Source organism: Pseudochaenichthys georgianus, chromosome 3 (genome assembly GCF_902827115.2).
Source record: "Pseudochaenichthys georgianus chromosome 3, fPseGeo1.2, whole genome shotgun sequence".
Taxonomy (NCBI): domain Eukaryota; kingdom Metazoa; phylum Chordata; class Actinopteri; order Perciformes; family Channichthyidae; genus Pseudochaenichthys; species Pseudochaenichthys georgianus.
Genome location: NC_047505.1, coordinates 39880746 through 39906741, shown reverse-complemented (window position 1 = coordinate 39906741; position 25996 = coordinate 39880746). Strand labels below are relative to the sequence as shown.

General features: G+C 42.6%; 1 protein-coding gene across 3 annotated transcripts; it reads left to right on the top strand.

Annotated features, from left to right (window-relative positions):
• Positions 1-8462: 8462 nt before the first annotated feature.
• Positions 8463-24743, top strand: ppfibp2a (PPFIA binding protein 2a). Of its 3 annotated transcripts, none has more exons than XM_034074912.2 (20): positions 8463-8799; positions 9723-9854; positions 11740-12030; positions 12356-12448; positions 13409-13520; positions 14299-14360; positions 15019-15097; positions 15264-15391; positions 15468-15535; positions 15617-15677; positions 15908-16046; positions 16914-17055; positions 21768-21896; positions 22162-22312; positions 22527-22638; positions 22908-22996; positions 23138-23260; positions 23524-23649; positions 23755-23943; positions 24035-24743. In XM_034074912.2, exons 2-20 carry the CDS (start codon positions 9768-9770, stop codon positions 24254-24256), a joined length of 2403 nt encoding a protein of 800 aa, XP_033930803.1. In that variant the 5' UTR covers positions 8463-8799; positions 9723-9767; the 3' UTR covers positions 24257-24743. The 3 variants fall into 3 exon arrangements, with proteins under 3 accessions (XP_033930803.1, XP_033930793.1, XP_033930811.1); XM_034074902.2 differs by lacking the exon at positions 8463-8799 and adding an exon at positions 9411-9608; XM_034074920.2 differs by lacking the exons at positions 8463-8799; positions 11740-12030 and adding an exon at positions 9414-9608.
• The last annotated feature ends 1253 nt before the right edge of the window (positions 24744-25996 follow it).

Genomic DNA, 25996 nt, shown 5'->3' with positions numbered 1-25996 from the left:
AGGTATAATATGTGGTAAACTGAAGAGCCCTTTGGGAGCCGAAAGAGCCGGCTCTTCGGTGAGCCGAGCCAAATGATCCGGCTCACCAAGAAGAGCCGGAATTCACATCACTAGAACGAATGACTTCTTCTGCGAGGATTTATAAAAGCAGCCAGAGGACTAGCCGACGCTGAAGTCGGCTGTTGCCTGGCCGTGTTCTCCTGCGTTTTGGCCATGTGTCGCACGGGAACACACCGCACCGACTTCAGTGAGATGGGTCTGTCTGCAGACCGCAGCAAGGAGGCGTTTCCTATAGGGGCGTTTCCTAACTTTTTTTATCCAGCTGCTTTTATAAATCCTCACAGAAGAAGTCATTGTTCTAGTGATGGGAATTCCGGCTCTTCTTGCTGAGCCGGATCATTTGGCTCACCAAGAAGAGCCGGCTCTTTCGGCTCCCAAAGGGCTCTTCAGTTTACCACATATTATACCTTTTAATTAAATCAAATGTAGCGCTGTTTTGACTAATTATTTATATGTGTACACATATATCACTTAAATTATTCAAGACATCCTTTGTACTAAAGTATTCAAAAGTAAAAATTACATGTTTAATATAAATTATTTGCTGTGGCCAATTGTTTTCATTGCATTTACAGACCCGTGTAACTCTCTGATACCACACAATTAATGCATTGACTTGCTTGTAGAACCACGCTACACAAAACAGATGGCAACACCTATAAAAACTATTTAATAAAAGGGGCTACTGTATCAACCTATATAAAGTATATAAATATAGTTTTTCTCCCTGCAGGAGAGGGGAGCGTGCTTTGAGATCAACTGCTAGGCTGCAGCGGGGAGAAGAGGGGGACAAAAAGTAGGAAGAGAAGTAATGGGTCAGAAACCCTCCTTTTTACGCAGCGGTCCAGACATAGACATCATAGCTACGGCGACATAGTTGCCAGTTACTTTTGGCATTAGGGCAGGGATATCTTTCAAGGTTTGACATAATGAATTGTGCTACTTTTAAAGCAAGCAACGATGTTTTCAAATCTGTAATCAAAAAGCTCCTCAAAAACACTATAGAAGCAGTTCCTGCCGTTGTTACGTTAGTTCAAACAGTAACAACGGACTACTTTTCTTAAAAAGCATTTAAATTATTATTGGGAGTCATGTCGTTACTTTGTTGAGAATGTGGCCATGTGTAATAAGCGGGATAATGTCCACATTGCACATTGCATAATGTGCCTTCATGCCGATCTAGATCCCTCCGCAAAAACAAAACAAAAAACGTCTCGTTCGCTGGCGAGAGCCGGCTCCCGTCGTTCACTATAGGAAACGCCCCTATAGGAAACGCCCCTATAGGAAACGCCTCCTTGCTGCGGTCTGCAGACAGACTCTATTGACTTCAGTGCGTGAGTGGCAATAACTCTCCTTACCAGCAGGCGGCGGTAGTGTGTATTCGTCATTCAAAAGAGGCAACGACCGGAAGACAGAGAAGAAGAAGAGTATCTTTTCTCCCTAATATCATACAGAGCTGGCCTCTCCTGGATCAAGGTGATGAGCAGGTATTCGTTTGCATCATTCCAGATCGCCATGATGAGATGAAAATGAATAGCAGTCTGTGTGTGCCTTCTTAAATCGTTTGTTTACGTCCCTCACTTCCGCTTCGCTTCTCATGCACTGATTTGCTAGCTGAACAGCCAATCAGAGTGATTATTTGGTCCGACTGCCAGACCCGATGCATGGCCGATTCAACATGTTGAATCGGCCATGCATCTGGTCTGGCAGTCCAAATAAGGCGTGTCACGGTCGACGGTGCGGGACACACCAACCTGACTACGGCGCCGCGAATGCCCGACAGCCTCTGACGGCCTCTGACTCCCAAAATCGGGTTGGTGTGTCAGGGCCTTAATACATTCATAGGTTAAATAATACAAATAAAACATCTGCATATTTTTCATTATGATTGTTATTGACTTGAACAATGTAGACTTGTTCTCCATACTTTAATTTTATATGTTGCACTTCCATTGATTCTTTAAGGTTTGTAAGCTAAAACTAAAATATTCACATTTGATCTCATTTGAAATAAAAAATAAAAAATCTAATATAAAATAGATGACTTACATATTCAAGAACCCTAAGCTCTTATAGGCGTGACCGCTCATTCAGCTGTTGCGCTTTCCAGCTTCATTGTGCATTGCTCATCATTCTAAAAGTGTGTCCTCTGTCATCAACGTCAATCAAAATCAGGGTATTATGGTCCAATGTCCTGTCTGACAAAAAAAGTGTTTCATGCTAAAAATAAAGTTATTGAATCTTCTTTCCTTCGTTTTGTTTTTCATGAATGTTGTCGATTTTGAGTGAAAGTTTATAGTAAGAAACAACGAACACCTATATAGAAACAAAGAAACCAACTATATTAAATATGACCTCTGGCCAAATGTGGAAAACAAAAACAAAATGATAGGGAAGTTTAAACCCAAAAGCCACAATCAGATGGTTGTTGACTTGGAAGTCGGTCAGATGTCAGGACAGCTGTTATAGCTTTGCTGTAAAAGCATCTAAGTGCGACAAGAAAGGGGAGTAGTCTGCAGCACTCTGTCTTTCTTTTGAAGATCCCTGACTCTCTCTCTTTTCAGCAGCTAACTCTCTTATTTCTTCCAGTCAATGACAATCTACTAGTGCTGCCTTATAAGACAGTTTGTTGCCATGGCGTCAAATGCCAGCCACATGTTGGAGGCTGCCTTGGAGCAAATGGATGACATTATTGCTGGTAAGAGTTTTTGTTTCATTATTAAACATTCAATACACTGCCAAGTTTGTAATTGCAGGCGTTCTTAAATCCGGCGGCACCCACATGACTTTGCCATATTAAAATCATGTGGGTAGAGCCTTGTAGGCCTTATAGTAAACATGGGAAAGGGGAAATGTAAGGATTTGTTCAGTTGTGATGGATAAGTAAAAAAAAGAAATAACAAATGAGCAAGTATAGTATGGATGAGCTTATGAGATCATATTGTTTCCGAGTCTTGACTGAAATAAAAAATACCACACTCTATTGACAAACTAAACCACAGCTAACAACTTATAACCAACACAATCAGAAATTCATACAAAAAACGATGCAATTGTCCCCATTGTGTACTGTGACTGTCAATTGATTCAACTTTCTAACATATATGAAAACTACTATTTGCATCACAGACTGGATGATTTCAGTTACGTTCAAGTTGAACATCTTGTTTGTGGATTTCAGAATCCACAGTATAAAACAGCCCGTTGATGCCGTTTACATCCAGCGAGCCACATTGGAGCACAATAACGCCCTCAAGAGGCCAATTTCAGGAATGATCCTCAACATACTTAAACCTGACACTCACTCCTTATCAGCTATACAAATAATACAGAGGCCCAATATATTATGATGCTGTAAACCAAACAAAATTCTGTCTATTTCCGGATGTTCCCTCCTTTAGGTAAAATGGGTGAAGGGCTGTTCACCGCTCTAATGCAGACAGAGGACCAGGATTGCCCAGCCTCTGAGTGTACCTCACATTTGACCCTGGATCCAGTGGTGGACCACACCCTAAAGGCCCTCCAGCTGACTGAGGCCCTGAGGGGAGTGCTGGAGGGGCAGGGGCAGGGGAGTGAGCAGGAACAGCACTCTCTCAGGAATCAAGTCTCCACTGAAACAGCACACATTATACTGAAGTGGCTGCACAGAGATGAGGTGAGTACCGTTTCACTGAAGGCCGTAAACACTGTAACAAGGATGGATAAAAGACCAGAAGAGCACTCAGTATGCAAATCTAATATCCAATCTGAAAATATAAAAAATCCAATAAATGAAAATGACAGGGCTGGCCAAGCTCTTCCCCTTAGAGGAAAAGCTTATGGTGAGGCGCGGGCCGTAAGCCAACACCATTTATTGTTTTGTACTAGGATCCTGAGTTCCATAATCTGAAATGCCTTTTGTCTGTTTGCCTGTCTCTGCCTCACACTTCTATTTTTAGCCCATCAAACGTCTTGCAAAGTGTTATTCTAGTATATAGCATAAATATATTGTTATTTCATCATTTATTTTTCCCACAAGAATCTGTTAGACAAAATTGAACCTTATGGTGGTCCAACTTTGGCCTTCAGGCTCTACGTTTGGCAACCCTGTTAGAGAATTGCAAAGTCATAAAAGCAAAGGCATATAGGCTATATATATATATATATATATATATATAGTGTATAATTTTACTACTGCATCAGTCCATGGGTTTTATTAGTTGTGTGATATGGTGGTCTTTGATCCTGGCCATCAACATCTGGCGGCTGTTTTCCTGTCTGCATAGTTAGCGGAGGCTGGAGATATTGCAAACTGCACCGGTAATGAAATCCAGAGCTCCTGTTTAAAGTAAAAGCAGTCACTCCCCCTTTCACTCCCTGATTTCCTTTGTTCCTATACCCCCTGCACTACTCCTATCCTCTTTTTTCTGCAACAGTTGTTTGTTTGTCTCCTGTTTGTAATCAACCAGCAGTATACCCTCGTCTACTCTACTCAACTTCAATATATTTTCAACTTTTCACTTGCATTCCCTTTCAGTCTCCTCCACCTCCTCCTCCTTCTCCCCTTCTGCGTGGTCTTTACTGACATCTTGCTCTGCACCACATCTGACAAGCATGTGTTGCAGAAAGTTTCCTCTCCTCTGTGCCCCTTTAGGAAGCCCCGCTAAATTATCTCGACCGAGAGGTACTTCAGACGGAGCGAGACAGGGATAGAGACAGACAGAGGTACGAGAAAGGAAAGGGAGGAGAGAAAAGGTGAGAGACCATGAAATTCAGCAGAAATACTGATGCAGTTATACTGACTGTGCTTCAGAGAGAAAGCAGGAGAAAAGCCAAAGGGGAAGTTAAAAAGAACTAGAAAAAAGTGAAGAGAAGAAAGAAAGAGAGTACAGCCAACTGGCATAGTTGGAGTTATTCGCCTCAGCTCTAAAAGTCTCAGGCTGCCCAGACTCCAAACCACACAGACTGAGGTCCTCTCTGCTCTCTCAACTAAAGCTGCAGTATGGAGGCTCTGTAAAGGGACCAGAGTTGGATTCAGTGAGACCAAGAGTGCAGCACAGTCAAGAGCAATTGGTTTGTCTTATTGAGGATTTTGTATCTGTTCATCCTCCCTGATGCTTTTGAGCACCATCTCAATTATTTTAGTATCTTACATTAAGAGCCAGAACTACGGTACAATGGGCCTGCACAATGGAGTATGATATTGACTTCTACAAACATTTTGCCTGGCTTAAGAAGGTAAGACATTGTCCTCTTGCATGTCTACTCTTCAAACCTGTATACTGCACGAGTGTTTGCACAAAGGATATTGGTTGTTTCTTTTCGGTCTTGCAATGTTGTTGCTTTTACGATATAATGACGGTTTCCATGGTAGCTAATTTGGGAGGAGGACATGTTTTGAAGAGGTGTGCTGCAGGATATGCAACACATGAACTGTAAGCTCCTTGTGGACTAGAAAAACAATGAATATAAGTTAAGAAATAGCTAACGATAGCATGGTAGTAAATGGATCATAACATGGGTGAAATAATAGATGCACTCTCTGCCAAACTGGTCACAAGGTTAAATGTTTGAGGTGAAAGATAAATGGAGAGATAATTTCCTTCCACTTGAACCTACAGCGAGCGTCTGGACAGCACACACCATCCTGCTACGATTAAGAAGGCATTAGTATTCACTGCATCCATTATGTTACACATTTGTCTTAATGTAAAACACATAGAGGAACCGTTTTCATAGATTTACTGTTTAATCATTATTATTTACAATTTTGACCAAGAGGCTTATGATGTATCATAAGAAACAACATTGTTATTGTTTTTCTTGACTGTTTGGAATATTTTCAAATTGTATATAAATATAGTAAAACTATACAGTATATAGAGAAAAACACTATCAATTGAATCACATTTACTATGTAATGCAAAAGCCCTGTTCAACTCATTAAACCACATACACACTCACATCAACACAAAATGACAGTGTCAACGAAAAATAACACATGTGAGATTTATCATAGGATTATACAGTTGTAAAGAAAGTCAGGATATATGTTTGAAGTTAGGAGGAGAATCGGTTTAGGGATTGATTATTTTTAAAAAACAGTTTGAGAGTTATTAAGCACACAGCAAAAAGGAAGGCAGCTGTTTACAATATAAAGAAAGACAGAAGATAATAATTACCAAACACTGGACTTGTAAAAATGGCAAGGGTTTAGAGGAGGGACTGTCCAGCACACACATGCAATTAATCATACAAAAGTTATGATGAAGAATATCTGAAATAACACTTAAAGTAAGCATGTTGTACAATCACATATATTAGTACTTAAACAGATGTAAATGTTTTGAAAGCATAAGGCAAAGAGTGTATTAAATGCTTAACAGTGTTTTTGAATTATTGCATACCACTTGCTGGCTCATGATGATATAAGCTGGTCTGCATAATGTTTCCATGCTTGTGGTTGAAAGCCTGGATTTCTGAGATATTTCAGACTATTGGATTGCACTTTGCTTCTCTTTCGAACTGATCGCTTTAAAATGTTCCTAGGCTCTGCTTTCACACACAATTATTTCCCACCGATCAGATTGTGCAGGATTACTACCTCTAAACCTTTTGCAGGCTTTTCCGCACATGATCTACTGACACAACAACGTTAATACTGAGAGAGTTAATTATGTGTGTTTGTGCATCTGTGTGTACTGTACACAGCCTGCCACCTCGATGAAGGAAACCGAATCCAACCCACTGTCCTGTATTTAACTGGGTATTTAATTAACTTAATAGCCGACCTTTTTTCTAAAGGTAAACCTCCATTCTACTGGAAATAGTGAGTCCTACCAGGAGCGGTTATCACGTCTGGAGGGAGACAAAGAGTCCCTTATTCTGCAGGTGAGTTTTGTCAGTCTTAGTGTTCAAAGCACATTAGAAAATATCTGTTTATTTTTTATTTTAACCCTTTAAAAAAATGTTAAACCTGAAGAATGCCTGGACATTTGTTGATAGAGGTGAATCATTTCCATTTGGTATCAGCCTGCTCAAATAGAAGAGGTCATGTGACCACACTGAGTGGGACCTGATTCTGAACAGTGCCCATATCACATAACAGTGTTAGAGGAACGAGTAGAGGAACTGAGGGCAAAGCTAGGTCAGAGTCTAAAGGTTGCGTAATTGCTGTATTTCAGTTGCACAGGTGAATCAGCAGTTGTAAAGCTGGGTTTGGTGCTCTGGTTACAACACTAGAATGTCTTGTTTGTTTTTTTACGATTTCTTTGTCTAGATATGTAGGTGTGAGTAGTTATGACACTACTGAACAAGTGCTTATCTCAGACAGGCTGAGGCTAGCACCACCATGTGCTGTAGCGTGAGAGCAGGTGCCCTGTTTGTTTCTTCAGGCCTCACATATAACATTCCTTTAGAAAATCTGCTCCACTTGGCTGGTCGGACGGGCTATTAGCATGTGATTAGCTATGATGTGGCCCTAATACTTTCTTTGCAGATTTATATTCAACCTGCGTTTTGCTGACGCCACTGTAGTGTTGCAAGCACTGAGTGAGGAACAAAGGATCATTCATTTTTTCTTAGAGTGAACGTTTAAACTATCTAATCAGTCACAGATGTAACATCTCAACAAAAATGTAGTACAGAAATTAAATGAAAAAAGCTGATATGAATGTGTTCTATCAGAAGGTAAAGGCGAACATCGGATGCCTAAAGAATTTTGTCAAGCATAGGTTGCAATTGTGTAAAAAAAAACAGTTTTATTGTCAAGTTGTGTGTAGAAAAAACATCCTCATCTCTGCTTTCTGTCTTCACACACAAATACACAGGTGAGTGTGCTGACAGAACAGGTGGAAGCTCAGGGGGTCAAAATCAGCGATCTACAGAACTCTCTGGTGGAGCATCAGCACAAACTCAACTCCACGGAGGAGATGCTACAGCAGGTACAGCCTCACATACCAAAACACTTCTTACATTGGACTTTCAAATGCTTGATGTATTACTGGACCAAAATCAGGAAAGTCTGACTTCCCTCAGCAGGCATCCAGGGCTTTCACATCAATATTGTTCTTCCATTTAACAAGACTGTCGATCTATCCATCACATATGACTCTTCTGCAGATTCAATCTTCTCTCATAAGCTGTATAATTTGACTTGGGATGAGTTATGCTTCCTGGGAACAAATTCCTTTTAAGATTCCAGAGTTTCTGTCTGCAGATTACCTTGACAACCAAAAATATTTAGGACGCTCAGACTCATTCCACAGCAGTGTCTCAGAGTGTTTTTCTAGTTTATGCAGGGCCAGACTGCTCTGTCTGGGCAGGTGATTACAGAACCATTAGCCACACCCACAACCTGTAACCACCATGATGTGTGTACAAGCACATACTGTACACAAACGTTGAAGCGCTTGCACACACACATACAAACAGAGAGGGAAAGAGAGAGAGGAAAACAGAGGAAAGGAAAAAGCATTTAAGAGAAAGGGAGGAACAGCTGAAAAAGGTGGAGAAATGGGAGGGAATAAGGGTGGTGCTACTCCAAGAGTTAGAAGTGTGCGTGTGCAACTTTCAGTTGTTTGCTTTTGACTTGAAATGTAACAGAGGCTTTGCTGAACACTACGAAGGACTCTGAATGGAATGGATTTAAGAAACTGTAATTTACTGAAACTACAGGGTGCTAGAAACCACCCGCGTCCATGAAGGATATACACTTACTTTTCCTTTGCTGCAGGCAGACACTGGAGTAAGGTGAACCAGGTATTATGCATAATGTCATTATTGTAATGCTGCTCATCTGAATTATCAATTCAAAGCAGGCTGTTTAAACCTATATGACTAATTGTATATGTGCCAGGCTTGCGTCTTTTAACTATAATGAGTTGTGAACTTAATACTCAGTGTCTACTGTGCAGTGCTGTATGTGTGAAGAGTATCAAAGGGCAGCCAGGGCTGGTTTCTTGGAGACATGGTCATTATGAGGCTTTGGACCTGAGCTGTAAATCTCTTCCTGGTGACAAAGCTTTAATATTTCCATGTGTACACTCTAGAAGAAGCCTAGAAATGTTCCAAAGCCAGAGTTTAAATGGATATATCAATATGTACTGTTTGCCTTTCTCCGATACTCATTCCTAGACTTTAAGTGATTTAGCACCTGCTTGACATCAACCAAATTAGTAATACATCTGCCCACACAGCCTGTGTAACTCTCAAGGCTGACAGTTGTTCGGGACAGATAGTACCAGAACTGTATAGCAGGCCCAAAGTCTCCCTTAGCACCAGGTTAGACTGGCAGCGGTTCAAAGTCGCAGGAAAATGCACCTGTCAAAGTTATTTTAATGTTCTTTCTGTGAATGTTTTGCATGCTTTTGGTATCTTTCTCTGTCACTCTCTCTCCCCCTCTGCTGTCTACTTTGACTGAGCTGTGAAATAGGCATTATAAATAGTGGTCATGGGTTGTGTATATTTAGCCACTCAAACAGCGTCTGAAACCAGTGGGTTTGTCTGGGGCACTGTCATTACAGCACTGGAAGCTAGCTGTGCCTCATACTTAATGTTGCCTTTGTTCAGTAAGTATTGAGTGTTTTGTATTATTGACGGGATTATGTATTCATGTATGTTAGTATTTAACTGTACATCTCTTTGTGTTGCCTCATGCTCTTGCTGTATGTTGTTGATGACAGGAGTTCCTGCATAGGACGTCACTGGAGAACCAGAAGCTGAGTCTTATGGGGGAGGTGTCCTACCTGAAACTAAAGCTGGCAGACATGGAGGGAAAACAGGGCCATGGGGCTGAAAGGCAGCACAAAGCAGAGGTAGGGCTACTCAGAGAGCCAAATATGCCTACTTTGTTGTATTTTACTTTTAATATGCAGTACAGCCTGTAGGTATGGGTGTGTTGTTCGTCAGAACTTTTTTTTTTACAAATGTTTCGATCATATAAAGGTTTCAAAGTTTGAAAAGCAGTTTTATTAGGACAAGTTTCTTACATTAGAGCTTTCCATCGTTTAAATTTAGCAATTAAACCTCATATTCTTGACTATGTACAGTAAATGTGAACGCCATGCCTCATATTCTAAATTAAAATATAGTTTCACTGAGGATTGTTTGAGAAGAGGAATTAGTTCAGCTAAAATCCTCAGAAACCTATATTTTATAGTCCTCTGAACTGATACCGAACTCTGCCAGGAGTGAAGGAGTTACTCACAGAAATCTGACAGGCGTTTTGATGGATCTTACCTCATAGTCAGCAGCCGATTTTATGGATGTTCATAAACACTTTCTTGATAGATGGAGGGTAATATTCACCCAGTCTCTGGCTCTGTTGTTTCTGGGCAAAGTCCACAGGAAAAAAACAGTCTCCAGGGGATTTACATTTTTGTCAGTTTAAACTGAATCATGTATTTGCTTAAGAGCGATGTGTTAGGTTACCAGCAGGCATTCAGTGACCATATGAATTAGAGAAAGAGGAAGCAGGGAAAGCGGCAGGACAGGATACTGTAATGTATAGTTACTTCCAAAACACTGCTGGTCAAAGAGCCTTTGTTCTCAGGTTAAAAGAGTCCCTGCATAGCAGAGCTGGCTGATGGATGGCAGACCAAATATGAATGTGTGTAGGCTTTAGCTAAGACAATTGTGTTTTTGGTTATGGGTAAAGGTTCCATTGGCCAGTCTAAAAAAAGAAACTGAAGACATGTTCCCAAAAACATTTCACACAAGCATTTCAAAATAATATTATTAAAATATGGTTGGGCAATATAGGGAGGGATTTTATTTGTATTTCCAAGGTAACAGCACACTGTACGGCGGTGTTTCAGCTTTTCTTAATCCTGCTTTCACAAACCAAACTTTCCCAACAACAGCTGCTTGGACTTAAGGAGAATAGGAAACAAATCAGCTTTGAACTATTTATTGGCCTCCCACGTGCTGCCTCTACAACACAAACATGTCCACACAAATGCAACATTGGGCACACACACACGCAACATGCGGAAGCCTCCTTGCTGTGGAGCCAGTAAGCTCGCAGTTAAATTTAGCCACGCAGGCACTCCATATCATCTGTCATATCCGCTGTACTGGACCCCAAGTGAGACTTCCTCTGTCCACAGTCCAGGCATAGCTCCACTGTTGTTTACAATCTTTCTGAGGGAACATGGGTCCGTATAACCTCTAAAAGATGGCAAACCTACTCGTCCCCTCAGGGCAACTGGCCCAGTGCGTCAGTAAATAAGTACCAGCCTTGGATTTATGCTTGAAATACTGGTTTACTAGCTTATTTATGTAATCAGACTCAAGCCCAAATGTACATACTCCAGAGTTTTTGAATATCAGGTTTTGTAAATACAAGGTAGAGTAGAAAGGAAAAATAACTGATATAAAACACACACAAACATTACATTACATTACATGTTACTTGTTAGACGCTTTTATCCAAAGCGACTTACATACTATTGTGGGCAATCCCCACAGGAGCAATTTGGGGTGAAGTGTCTTGCCCAGGGACACAACAACATGCTGACTGCAGTGGGGTTTGAACCTGTGACCCCCTGAACCGAACACCTACGCACAACCCACTGCGTGTGGCCCAAACAAACACACACACTTGTATCTAAACATACTGTATCTATACACATCTATGGTATTTCCTCTTGCTTTCTAAAATAAATGTCTCAATTATTTTCCCCCCACTTCATCTGTCAGACAGTAGTGAATTTCATTAGTGAGCTGCAGGAGCAGATGTGTAGGTTTCAGGAGGAGATCAATAGCAAGATTCAGGAGAAAAAGGCTTTGGAGATCCCATCTGAGAGCAGCTCTCCTCTGGCCTGCCCCGCGGAGTCCACTGGGGGCGAGGGATCAAACCCCGGGACGTCTTGTGACCGAATCTCAGAAGGGATGAACAAACTAGAAGAGGCTCCAGATGGGCCTGATGGGAACACTCACACCCTGGAAGAGGGTAGCTCAGGGCAGCTGAACCACTGTGGAGAAGAAAGTGTAGGCACAGCCTGCCTGCATGGCTTCTTATGTTGTGTTCAGCATGGGTTGTCTCACTAAAGTGTGTGTGATACTGAGGTTTAAATACAAATGAAACAAGCACGCACTAAATATCCCCAGCAGTGCTAAATGTCACTGCGCAGCCTGCCTAAATCGTGTGAAAAATAATCCCATCTGTCAGTTATGCATCAGAGTGTGACACCACCAATAGGTGCATTTCATTTAGTATTTAATATTGTGTGTTATGGAAAAACAATGGACAGATTTTCTAAGATCTCCTGAATATTAAAGCTAGATAAATGTTGACATATCCGTTCTGTTTTAGGGCCTACTGAAAGAGCTCAGGATTCTCAAGGACAAAGTAGAGAATCTGGAGGATCAGAAGTTACAGTTTGAGAAGAAACTCCAATCAACAAAGGTAAAAAAAAATCTGAGTTTTGATTGTGTCTCGACTTTGCAATAGACCATCAAAACCATCAGTGGGCAAATTCAACTGCTAACTGTCCGCTCAACTTTCCTAAATGCTTTCCAATCCGCTGTTCCAGCCAGTCATATGCGAGTCACCAATGTTTTCTTAAAGGTCTCATGTCATGGCCATTTCTACTGATCATAATTCCATTGTAGAGGTCTACTAGAATAGATTTACGTTGTTCAATGTTCCAAAATCACATCGGTTTTCTCATACAGCATCTCTGTATAGTATATGTGTATTCACTCTCTGTCCTACACGCCTTGTATAATACCATCTGCAGCGTTTCAAATATCAAATATGAATCGGTACCTCACTATCAACTGGATGTTTACCCATATTTGAAAAGTAAGTAATTATTTCACAATTTGAACAATTTAAGGAAATCTTAATGCACTCCCAAATAACTGGCCACATATGTAGATGTGGTATGTAAAAATGCCTTCGTCTGTGAGTTTCTGTTTCTAACTCTACCCTTTGAAAAAAAATAGTCGTATGTAATGTTTGACAAAACAACACGTGTATTTTTGACCTTCCATTCCTACATAACATACAGGCTGACAGTTATATTACAAACACTGCTAAATAGAGCAGCCTAAAGTTACCAGCTTTTTTTTCTTCATATAACATTTAAAAAACAAGAAAGAACATACTATACATGTTGCATGTTCCTTTCTCAGATTCAATGTCTGTTGTAATTATTTTTTCTGTTCCATGTACATGTATCAGTGCAATATCGTTGTGGATCTTTCAAAATGTGGTTTTCAAGTGCAGACATGTGCAGACATTAAGACTTTAACTTCTTGTTTTTGTGACTGTGAAATAACTTAAAAAGCATGTTTAAACAGACAGCGTTTGCGATTGCAGTATATAACCCTTCTAAGATTGTTCCCTGTGTGGCCCCCACAGGCAGAGATCAGCAGCCTTCAGCAGCTTCTGCTCAGTAAGAACTCTGAGATTGAGAGCTTGCACACTCAGCTGCTGGCCAGACCCTTTCTATCCTCTGAGAGCCCGGAGAGAGGTAAGCATGGCACCCAGCCTCAAGCAACCTGCCAACAACAGCCTGTCACTCTTGAACACTAACCCAACCTGATATGTGACGCAGTTAATGACTCATATTTGCATCAGTTTATTTGCAGTAAGATCTGTGGGGAAATTAGGCTAAACACCAAATGTAAGCCTGAGCAGTTGTTGCAGTGTTGGAGCAGTACTTAATGAAAAACATTTAAAACCCATGGGCCATGTCTACTTTTGATCCTTCAATTATTTCTTTACTCCAAACATGTCTCTGTATTTGATTAGATTTAGTTTATATCTGTTCTGAGGGGCAGCTATGATTATAACAAGTCACTTCCAAAGATTATTTGATGCACTATCTCTTATCCCTATGGCTTTTTAATTGTCTATATGGTTTCCTATGACAAATATGTTGTTGTTCCTTCCAATTTTGTCAGTTAAACACATATCTAGGGTACTTGCTCAGTAAAACCAATGTCAGTCTCAAGCAATAATCTCTGTGTGCCTGTAATAGTTACAAAGGGAGTGTTGATAGACTGTGGGCCCAACTATGTGAAAGCTGACATGGCTAAAGCTATGATTGGTAGATTAAAAAAGGCTTGGGAGAATCTAAAAATACCCAGTTTTTGATGGCACTCCAGTGAGGAAAAAATGTACTTCATGTTAGCATGTATATTATGTGACTGTTTCTCTACAAAATACTAATTTATTTGACATGACAATGTCAAATAAATGTATCTGCCTTTACAGACTAATAATCAGTGTGGGGTTTCTCTTTTTAGATCAGGAGCTGCAGAAGCTAAGGAGTGGAATGAAATCACTGGTGACTGCCAATGACGAAAAGGTAAGTTAGGAGTGATGTGGAAATCTTTCCTTTCTCTTCTGGTCAACACAGCTGCTTGTGATTATTATAAGGCAGCATGTGTTGTCTTGGTTAACTACAACGTAAAGTGTCTTACTGGCCTGTATATAGAACTGCTATCATCATACTGTTTGAAAGGTTAAAAGGTAACTGTTTTTAGATGTTGTCATTTCTCAGAGGCACCGCCCTCCACCATTTATAGTACAGAGGGGCTTTTGTATTCACCCTCCCAGACACTCTCGGACTTTAAAGACTCAAAGACGAGAGCCTACATGTGGCACACTACCGAAGGACACACACGTACACACACCCCAAGGCGGGCCATTTCAGGCAAAGCCACACTTAAGTAGGCCTCGATCTGCCAAGCCTAATTTTGGAGTGAGCTGCATTAGTAGAACCATGACAAAACCAGGCATGGGCACCACTTCAAAAAATACACAGCTGGTTACCACAACTAAGATTTCCAGCGAGGCCTGTGTCAATCCCCTCCCTCTCCACAACTTTGATGTAAAGGCCATATGGTAAAAAGAGACGTTTGTGTGGTGTATGGGTCAGTAATAGAGTGGAGCGGGTAGTCCATATGTGTGTTTCCTAACCTTAGATAAACATCTTAATTGAGTTTCCTCTCTGTTTACTCTAGGACCAACGCATTGAAGAGCTCACTCTGCTCCTGAATCAGTGCAGGCAATTCAGAGAGGTCCCTCACACCACATGGCAAGGTAATCAGCTTATTCACTCCGTTATCCTTCCCTAGTGGCGTTTCTATTACTGTATGTGAGCAACAACGTTGAGCAGCATGAAAGCCACCACTCTTCCCCTCCTTAACAGAAATGTACGCCACGGCTTGAGCTGAGAAATAAGGGTTTCTTCTCTTTGTTACTGTAGCTCCACCTGCTGTTCGGTCATTGTCAAATGGCAGGACTCCGTCAAGCAGCAGTGAGGAAGAGGAGCATGTACTGATGAAGAATAGTACAGACTCTGCCAGTGTAAAATCTGTGGATGTAAAGTCTGAGGTACAAACCATTTCAGCTACTTGATAGACATGTGCTTGCTTAAACATGATATTGATTTTTATTTACCCTTTAAAAGGTTTCCACAAGCAGTTCTTCCTCTCGACAAACATCTGTATCACCCGCCCAGAAGGACAGTGATTCCAGGTAATAAAGCAGCTGTTAGGTAATGGATGACTCCGATATCTCTTTTTTTTTACTGAGATGATGTTGTCTTTATCTTCTCAGAACAGACCCGTCAACCTTATCAAGTAGCATGAATGACCTAAAAATTGGACCTTTACAAAAGGTAATCATCCTACAAATGTAGTGTGTCCATATTCTTCTATCTTAGATAGGCTATACAATCAACAACGGATGCTTCCAATCATCATACTGTTCTACACTTTACTGGAAGCTAACGTTTTTCTCGTACATGCATGAGAGGTCAGAATGTTCTCATTTGCCCAGTACATGATACTCAAAATAGATATATTTATTATTATATTTTCCTTTTGTATCTGTGTGTGGTTTATCCAGAATGGTCTGGATGACACCAGAAGTCAGACGCTGCCTGTGAATTCCTCTCTGTCAGAGCAGAACGGGAGCGGAGACAGCAGCAGTGAAATCCAAAGTCAAAGGTCTCCAGATGGGAGCGAAGATGGAGACTCCAGCCAAAGTAAATCCAGATATATTAACTCAAGCTACACATGATGATGGATAGCGTGCAGTAATAATCTTTTGATGTAGGATCAGACCTAATTTTTCTGGGGAATAGTCGCGGGGCCAGTAACTCCTGTGAGCAGATGCAGCTTTCATATTTGGAGCAAACCACTCTCCTTTGACCAGACGACCGCTGCACCTTTGATCACATTTAATTGCAGAGGCTCCTGACAAAGCAGATGGCTCATGGGAAATACTTTCTCACCAAACACACCCTCTCTCTTGCTCTGATTGACCATATTCATTTCAGATCCTCCCTTCCTGAGATTCACCGACCATTTTTAACTTGAGCCCCACCCTGATTTTTTCTCTGCTGCGTTCTGACTGAAGCCCATACCATAAATATCACACCTTGTAACATTTAGCTTGAACCCCTTCTTTTTCACAGGGCATTAACCAGTGAATTTTTTGCCAAACTCAATGACCTGTGACCTGTGTTCTCGCTCATGAATAGAGTACTGTAACAAGACAGACTGAAACATGTGCGCCGCTTTGCTCTGAATGTTATTTTTGGTATGCCAGCGAAGAAAAGAGGAACGGAATTTTTTTTTACTGCTTTTTACTCAGTAATCATCAAGATTTGTCTTTCACGCTTCCCTACAGGAAACCATAAATTAAGACATTCTATTTTTTCTAAGTTTCCAGTGTTGAAATGTTGTTTATTTGGCAAGATTACAGTACGTCTATCACAATTAAACTCTTTTTTTCTACTTATCAAATGCTCCTAAAATATGTTGCTTCTAAGTTGCCCTTCACAGTACTTTTGTAAATCTTGAACCATATTTGCACTTACACTGACTTTAGTTTTTGTATCGTTTTACAGGAAAGTTGGAGAAAGTTGATGACAGCAGTTCGAGCGATAATTCTCCTGTTCAATCTGCAGAGAACACACAACCTGGCCTAAGAGCTGTGGGCTCACCAGAATACATGAAGAATAACAGGAGCTTAAAGAGGCTCTGGGGAAAGTGAGTGTGGGAAATGACAGTGATAAATCAACAATACACCAACATAAATGCTGGCCAAGTACGGAAAAAAAGAAGAAAACCAAACATTACATAGACCTTAAAAAGTATACGTATAAATATGTACTTCAAGCCAAAAATACATATGGTTTATAGAGAATATATTTGTGTATAAATAATATTAAATCTAAGTCGAGAGAAAATAAACATTTAGAGATTTTTCCATAAAGAAATATTTCCTGCATAATGAAACTGTCCTACTTATTACAGTACAGTAAACAAGTAAAAACTTACCATATTATTACTGAAACTACACTGTTGCACATGTCACGGTTGAGTGAAGGAAGCAGGACCCAAATGCAGATAACTCTGATAAACCTTTATTTCAAGGATAATGAAACTAACAGACAAAACAGAACTCTCACTGGTGAACTCAGTCACCAACAAAAGACGAACCAACACTGAACACAGGAAGAGACAAGACTAAATACAGGGAGGGGTAATCACGAGACGAGAAACAGCCGGGCAGGGGAGGAGAAACACAAGGACAACAGGTGAATACAATGAGACAACTAGACCAGGGAAACTAACGACGGGAGGAAAAACACAGGGAAAAGGACCAGACAATAACCCAGGAGGAAAACATGACAGCAAACACCCAAACATACAACACTACAAACGTGACATAACATGAGAATCGTGACAGAACCCCCCCCCCCTGAAGGGACGGATTCCAGACGTCCCTAAAAAAAATACCTCAAGCAGGGTGGGTGGAGGGGGTCTGGAGGACGGGTTTTGGGCTGACGGCCCAGGAGCACAGCGGAGGGTCCGGAAGGGATCTCGGGCGTACGGCCCGGGGGCAAGGTAGAGTCCATGGAGGGGTGAAGACCACAGCGGGCAAACTCAGGGGGCCGAGCATGAGGGCGAAGGCAGTGACAGGAAGAGTCAGGGGGCCGAGCATGAGGGTGAAGACCACGGCACTCAGGGGGCCGGGCTCGAGGGCGAAAACCGCGGCTCTCAGGGGGCCGGGCTCGAGGCCGAAGACCGCGGCTCTCAGGGGGCAGGGCTCTCAGGGGGCAGGGCTCTCAGGGGGCAGGGCTCGAGGGCGAAGACCGCGGCTCTCAGGGGCCGGGCTCGAAGGCGAAGACCGCGGCTCTCAGGGGGCCGGGCTCGAAGGCGAAGACCCCGGCTCTCAGAGGGCCGGGCTCGAGGGCGAAGACCAGACAGCTCCGGAGGCCGGGCAGGAAGGTGCTGAAGGGACAGCTCCAGAGGCCGGGCAGGACCCGGTGTCGGCCGGACAGGAATCATAGCCGGTGGGACAGGCTTCGGCAGGATCCCCCACGGAAGAGGACCAGGAATTGGCAGGACCCCCGGCGAGACAGGTAACGGCGGTACCTCCAACGGAACAAGACATGGGATTGGCAGGACTCTCAGCGGGTCCTCCAACGGAACAGGACATAGGGCTGGCAGGACCCCCGGCAGAAGAGTCGTCGGCGGGACCCCCAACGGGACAGGACACAGGGTTGGCAGGACCCCCGGCAGGAGAGAAGTCGTCGGGACCTCCAACGGCACAGGACATAGGGTTGGCAGGACCCCCGGCAGAAGAGTAGTCGGCGGGACCTCCAACGGCACAGGACAAAGGGTTGGCAGGACCCCCGGCAGAAGAGTAGTCGGCGGGACCTCACAAGACACAAGGTTGGCAGGACCCCTAGCGGAACCTCCCACGGCACACGAGTAGGGACTTGAGTGGAGACTCGAGAGTCGACTTGAGAGATGACTTGAGAGGGATCTTGAGCGGGAACTTGAACGGAGACTTGAGAGGGGACTCGATAGGGAACTCGAGAGGGGACTTGAGAGGGAACTCGAGAGGTGATTCGAGAGGGGACTTGAGAGGTGACTTGAGAGGTGACTTGAATGGGAACTCGAGAGGTGACTTGAGAGGGGACTTGAGAAGAGACTTGAGAGGGGACTCGAGAGGGAACTCGAGAGGGGACTCGAGAGGGAACTCGGGAGGTGACTCGAGAGGGAACTCGGGAGGTGACTCGAGAGGGAACTCGGGAGGTGACTTGAGAGGTGACTCGGGAGGTGACTTGAGAGAGGTGACTTGAGAATTGTCTTGAAAGGGGACTCGAGAGGAGACTTGAGAGGGAACTGGAGAGGAGACTCGAGAGGGGACTTGAGAGGGGACTGGAGAAGAGACTTGAGAAGAGACTCGAGAGGGAACTCGAGAGGTGACTCGAGAGGGAACTCGGGAGGTGACTTGAGAGGGAACTCGAGAGGGAAGTCGAGAGGGGACTTGTGTCGGTCGGTACGCCGAGAGGACACGGGGAGCTGGCGTCGGCTGGAGAGCCAGCAGGAGACGAGGTGCTGGAGTTGGCCGGTACGCCGACACGACTCGGGGAGCTGGCATCGGCTGGGGAGCCAACAGGAGACGAGGTGCTGGAGTCGGCCGGTACGCCCACAGGACTCGGGGAACTGGCGTCGGCTGGAGTGCCAGCAGGAGACGAGGTGCTGGCGTCGGCTGGAGTGCCAGCAGGAGACGAGGTGCTGGAGTCGGCCGGTACGCCGACTAGACTCGGGGAGCTGGCGTCGGCTGGGGAGCCAGCCCTGTAGCCGAAACTGGAGTCGGGCCTATGGCTTCTGGGGCCGGTACTGAAGCCGGAACCATGGCTGCTGGGGCCGGAAATGAGGCCGGAACCATGGCTGTGTCGGCCGGTTCTGTTGCCGGAACCATGGCTTCTGGGGCTGGAACCAGGGCTGGAACCATGGTTGCTGGGGCCAGGACTGGGGCTGGAACCATGGCTCTTGGGGATTGGGCTGCTAGCTTGGCCTTGCGACTTCTTCTCTTAGCAGCCGCCTGAATACTCCGTGGACCTACATAAGCCAGACGAGTTCCAGAATACGACTCCTGGACAGGAGCAGGAACTGGGGCAGAAGCATGGGTTGACTCCAGACGGAACACACCGAGATGTTTGTAGTCAGCAGGCTGGAAATCACACACCCAGATGAAGTTCAAAATCCAGCCAGGTAAGAATTTCACCAAGTCTGGTTTCTCCATAGCCAACCGGTGCGCCTCCACCAGAGCGGCCTCCTTATGCAGAACACTGGACGCTCCCTTCCACCAATTATAGCAGCAAGCCAAATAAAAGGAAAAATGTTGTAGTTCCACCTCAAAAGGATCATCTGCTGGGTCCATTTCTGGTTGGTTCGTACTGTCACGGTCGAGTGAAGGAAGCAGGACCCAAATGCAGATAACTAGTGATGTTACGTATTGCGCCGAGGCTTCGGAGCGTGTGTCGAGTAATCCCCGAAGCTTTTTGTGAAGCATGTATCGAGGCTTGTATCGTTTTGGGCCAGTGACGTCACCGATGACAAACGAAGCCTCGCTGCCTGTCGATACCACGTGACTGCTTCAGGAAGCGATTCAGATCGGTTGAACCGTTGAACCACAACACTCATAATACCCATGGATGTATAATAAGAACCATATTACCCCTCCTGTACCCGGGCCCGGTGACACGATGGAATCAAGAGAGCTCAGACCCTCACTTATAGAGGTCGGAATATGTCATAAGTATTACCAGATACAAGCATAAATAAATGTAGGAATAAAAACATCAATACATACAGGAATACATATCTTGCAGTGTTTTCAGAGAGTTTTAGTGTGTGTGCTGTGGCTCAGCTGGAAAGCAGTTGACTCATGACCGCAGGGTCCCTGGTTCAACGACTGAACAATACGTATTTTTTGTTGTTTATAAAAGCTACAGCTAAATGAGATAATGTAGTTAATAAATGTATTCTTTGATATGGTTTAGCCTTTCTCAGGCTACAACATGGTTAAGTTTATGAATATTATTAAGGAATTCAAATCCCTCTTTGCAATGTTTACCAGCCTCCTTAGGCTTTTCAATCACAATTATTAAACTGTAATAAATACAATATTGTTAACATGAAAATATGATTTAATGTTCGTTATTTAGAGTTATTCTAAGGCTTTACTCATTGGGAACTCGGTATGAGATAGAGCACACTGTTGAGATGTCTAATCTGCCTGTTTTACACACTTTGACCAACAGGGGGGTTTGTGTTCAAATTAAGCCCATGATGAAGCCTCATGAGATGAACCCTTTTGCGAACCAATTGGCTGGAAAGCTTCAAAGCTTCATCTCACCATCACTACAGATAACTCTGATAAACCTTTATTTCAAGGATAATGAAACTAAAATAGACAAAACAGAACACTCACCGGTGAACTCAGTCACCAACAAAAGACGAACCAACACTGAACCCAGGAAGAGACAAGACTAAATACAGGGAGGGGTAATCACGAGACGAGAAACAGCCGGGCAGGGGAGGAGAAACACAAGGGCCACAGGTGAACACAATCAGACAACTAGACACACCAGGGAAACTAACGACGGGAGGAAAAACACAGGGAAAAGGACCAGACAATAACCCAGGAGGAAAACATGACAGCAAACACCCAAACATACAAAACTACAAACGTGACATAACCAGCTAACATGAGAATCGTGACAGCACAACCCTGTCAGATGTTGAATGATTGATGATAACAGTTTTATCTAAAAGTAATTAAAGACTCACCATAGGGATTTCCATCACCACCACAATATTTATACGTGTGCCAAATATGTTATCATTTAACTTTGAGAATGAAAGTGGTTTGATGATGTTAACTCTCCTTCATACAGACTTCGGAGAACCCAGTCAGGAGGCCTGCAGGCAGCCGATTCAGACGGCGGTCAGTTTAGAAGAGGGGGTCTGCGTGCCACAGCAGGACCCAGACTGACCAGGACCCCCGAGTCTTATGACCCAGCACGGTAAAAATCAGTGTGACTCTACCTATCTGTTTAGTAAGAGTTTAGGGGTTTTGTATCAGGCAAGTCAGCATTCTGTTTTACTCCTTTAAAAAAAATCTGGTTTGGTTCTCATGCCTCATCATGTGCATTCACCATTCTATAAATACCCAAATCAAACAGTGTAACAAATATGATTCTTTAAATGTATTACATACATAAATCACATTAAAGTACTTGACATAAATTAATCAGTTAATTATTTGATTTCTTATTTTTTTTATTTCAGTGATCTGAATATTCCATTCAGCCAGTGGACCAAGGAACAGGTGTGCGGTTGGCTGGAGGACTATGGACTGGGCCAGTATGTTAATCTCACCCGGCAGTGGGTCGAACATGGACAGACACTGCTGTCTGCCACACCGCAGGACTTTGAGAAGGTCAGAGAATAAAACAGAACAGTTACACTAAACATTGAGAAAATGATGTGAATGTACAACATGATGTTTTCACTCATATATAGTTTCTAAGTAGGTATCTGAAGAAACATATTCATGACTAAATTGAAGACTTAAAATGGCTAAAATAAACTACATTGTGCACCACCACTGATTCCCCAATCCTTTTATAGTGACAGTTTTTTTTTGACCTCAGGAGATGGGTATGAAAAATCCGCTGCACAGGAAGAAGTTACATCTCGCTCTCAAAGCCTTCACCACAAAGGTCATAGAGAAATCTTCAGAGCTGGACTACATCTGGGTCACACGTAAGACTCTTTTTACATGGAATATTTGTTCTCATTTGAACCATATCCATAAATAGAGACTGGGACATATCGGGCTAACAAACCAAACAAAGACATGTAATGTGTGAGATGTAAATCTGTTTGGAAAATATGCAAATATGGCAGGCATTCAGAGAGGAACTGTATTTTGCACTGAGCAGTTACAGTGATAACACAGCTGATGGTGCTTGATTCAACATTCATGAGGTGAGTGAGTGAAGTCAATTAATGTCAATTTTTCACCCATCTAGGCTGGCTGGATGATATAGGTTTGCCTCAGTATAAAGACCACTTCCATGAAGCCCGCGTGGATGGTCGAATGATACAATACCTCACAGTGGTAAGACTGAATCCAACTGTAACATTTACCATGAATGTGGAGGCCTGCAAATACATATATTTACATTTCAGATGTATTCAAACATTTGCATAATTTCCCTTAATTTCAATGATATTCACTGTTATTTTGTTGTTCCCTCAGAACGACCTCTTGACTCTGAAGGTCACCAGCCAGCTTCATCATCTCAGTATTAAATGTGCCATCCATGTACTTCATGTCAACAAGTTCAACCCCCACTGTCTTCGACGTAGGCCAGGGGAAGAGGTAAGCCACAATTGAATGGAGCAACAGGAAGTGCAAGTTATAAGTTACTGTGGATTTTGGAAATAGGTCTCATTACATGAGCTGCCCACAAGATGGCGACATACAGACATGAAATGCCTTTAACATAAAGCATTTTTTCTATCATAATGTATAAATGCCTCTATGGTGCATTCAAAGCACTCACTTATAATGTATTTAGAACATGGATCAAACTAGTATGAATGAGATAGAAGATTAATACTTTTTGTTTTTGACTTTGGCAGAAAAATCCCTCTCCCTCAGAGGTGGTGCAGTGGTCAAACCACCGTGTGATGGAGTGGCTGAGAGCAGTAGATCTAGCCGAGTATGCCCCTAATCTACGAGGCAGTGGCGTACATGGAGGGCTTATTGTAAGTAGATTTTGAGCTTTTCTGCAAGTTTTTCACATGCATTCATGACAAGACTGAATAACTACATTTGTTGTTGTCTTCTTCTGTCAATACGCTCTTCCATAGATACTCGAGCCTCGCTTCAGCTCAGAGACTTTGGCACTGCTGTTGAATATTCCTCCACAGAAGACTTTGCTCCGTCGCCACCTCGCCACTGCCTTTGCTGCCCTGGTGGGGCATCAGGCCACGCAGGAGAAACGAGAGTATGGCAATGCCACAGGCCATGTACCCCTCACTACCACTGCTAAAGTAAAGGTAAGAGCAAAACAAGAATTAACATGTTTCTGTTGAAGCAGCATACAATGTCAATTATTTATTAATGGGTTTGACTTTTCTGTGTTTTCAGCCCAAGAAGCTGGGCTTCACCCAATTCAGTCACCTCAGGAAAAGGAAACCTGATGAATCTGCGGACTATATCTGCCCAATAGACAGTGGGGCTCGGACAGTCAACGGGGTTTCTCGCCTGCCCTCTTCAGCACTCAGGGGCCTCAGCCCCACCTTGGACAGACAGGCTGAGAGGCAGGAGCGGCTGGGGATAAAAGCTCAGGCTAATGGCCTTAAAGAATAATTTAAAATACAGCACACTCCCCTCTCACTCACTAAGTGACTTTGTAAATCAGTGGAAATCTGATGCAGAAATGTACCTGAGATGAATCCATGTGATGACTTGCTGGATTGGCTGCAAAAAGCAGTGTTGTTAATAAATTGTGCGAATAGTTTTATGAAAGCTGCTCTCTGCATTCCTTATACAGTTGGACTCCAAAGCTTTTACTTTGATTTACAATAATGCTTTTTCCTGTCCATTTTGTATGGTATCTTCTGCAGATTTACATGTATAACGTTTTCTTGTTATAGACTGCACAAGGTATTTGCTGACCCCAGTTACTTTAAGAATGTCTCTTGTTCATATTCTGTAAGACTGACACAATGTTTTTCTTATGCATTACTCTTGTGCACCTTTAAATGTGTTTTCTTTGTAAAGGATTCTCATATGCAACATTATTACATACAATCATATGCTGTAGTGTAGTATAATAAACATGAGGTTGACAGTTTTTGTAGCATTTTTGGAGAAAATCAAAGCAAATGGTTTCCCATCTCTTCTGGTGCTTAGCTGCTTACTATACTGTCTCTGAACATCTTGATCATATTTAGTTTTGGCTTAATTATATCATACAGTACTCATGTGATTAACAGGGAACGTTTTCAAATGTACGTTTATATATTGTTTAACTAAAATTAAGGTATAAACCTCAGTGTTTTATTTTTCACTTCCTGTATAGATCTTTAGATCTGAATGGGCTAGAATTGATTCAAGACTGCCCTCTATTGGTCACAAATAGAAATGCAAGAACAATTGGCACGACATTAGTTAGGTTTGTTTGTTTTGGTGAGTTAATTAAAAATAAATGCATCAAACAAACAATGATTCCCTTGTTAGTGAAGATTAACAGCTTCAATTTAAATTCAACTTGTTAAACACTTGAAAAGTATATTAAGTGTGTGTATATTTATAAGAAAATAAAAAATTGACATTTCGAGCATAATCTGCTTGAATACAGGCAGTTATAGACAGTTGTCCACTACGTGTTGTTGATCCAGGACAAATGTACAATACACCATTTTTGACCTATTTAAATGTTCTGAAGCTAATATATCTGAAAAATCATACCATGTTTTGCTCTGTTGTATTGCACTTGGTCATCAAGAGTAAATACAACTAAATAAAACATCTCCTGACAGCATTTTACCCTTTAATCTAATTATTTTGAGAGAGCCCAGACAATATATTGTTCAGCAGGGTGGAGTGGTGGAGATATTGCATTACTTAACCTACCATAGCTCAAAGGCTAAGTGAAACAAAAGCAAACATGACTGCCTTGAGTTTGGCTACATTTTCCTTTGTAATGTCCACTTTATCTAGCGATGTTGTAATTGTTAACAGTTACGGTATTTGCCAAATGAGACCAATCCGGTATTGGTAGCAGTATTTAATTTTGCACAGACTGACACCGAGTGCTGTAATAAAACAAAGTCTCACTAAACGACCAATTTCCCTCTAAATGAATCTACTTTGATTCTGCTGGCGTGTCTGTTAGCTTGGCCGACGGGGCAGCAGTCAGCTCTCCTCTGAACCCTCCTGCAGAAGCAAACAGCCTCAATTAGACCAAACACAATAATTAGGGAATCTTGTACCTCTGCATATCATTAGTTTCCTAACGGAGAACATCCTGATCAATGATTACAAATAGCAGCTTCATAAATAAATTAGTCCTGCTGATACATGTGTAACCCAACTCAATTGATC

What these genes read in the sequence shown, in the direction of transcription:
- ppfibp2a (XM_034074912.2), top strand. Translation starts at nt 9,768, where the DNA reads ATGGGGGAGGTGTCCTACCTGAAACTAAAGCTGGCAGACATGGAGGGA. An exon ending in AAAGGCAGCACAAAGCAGAG is followed by an intron (nt 9,855 to 11,739) that starts GTAGGGCTACTC and finishes TTCATCTGTCAG; the next exon opens with ACAGTAGTGAATTTCATTAG. An exon ending in TGATACAATACCTCACAGTG is followed by an intron (nt 22,997 to 23,137) that starts GTAAGACTGAAT and finishes TTGTTCCCTCAG; the next exon opens with AACGACCTCTTGACTCTGAA.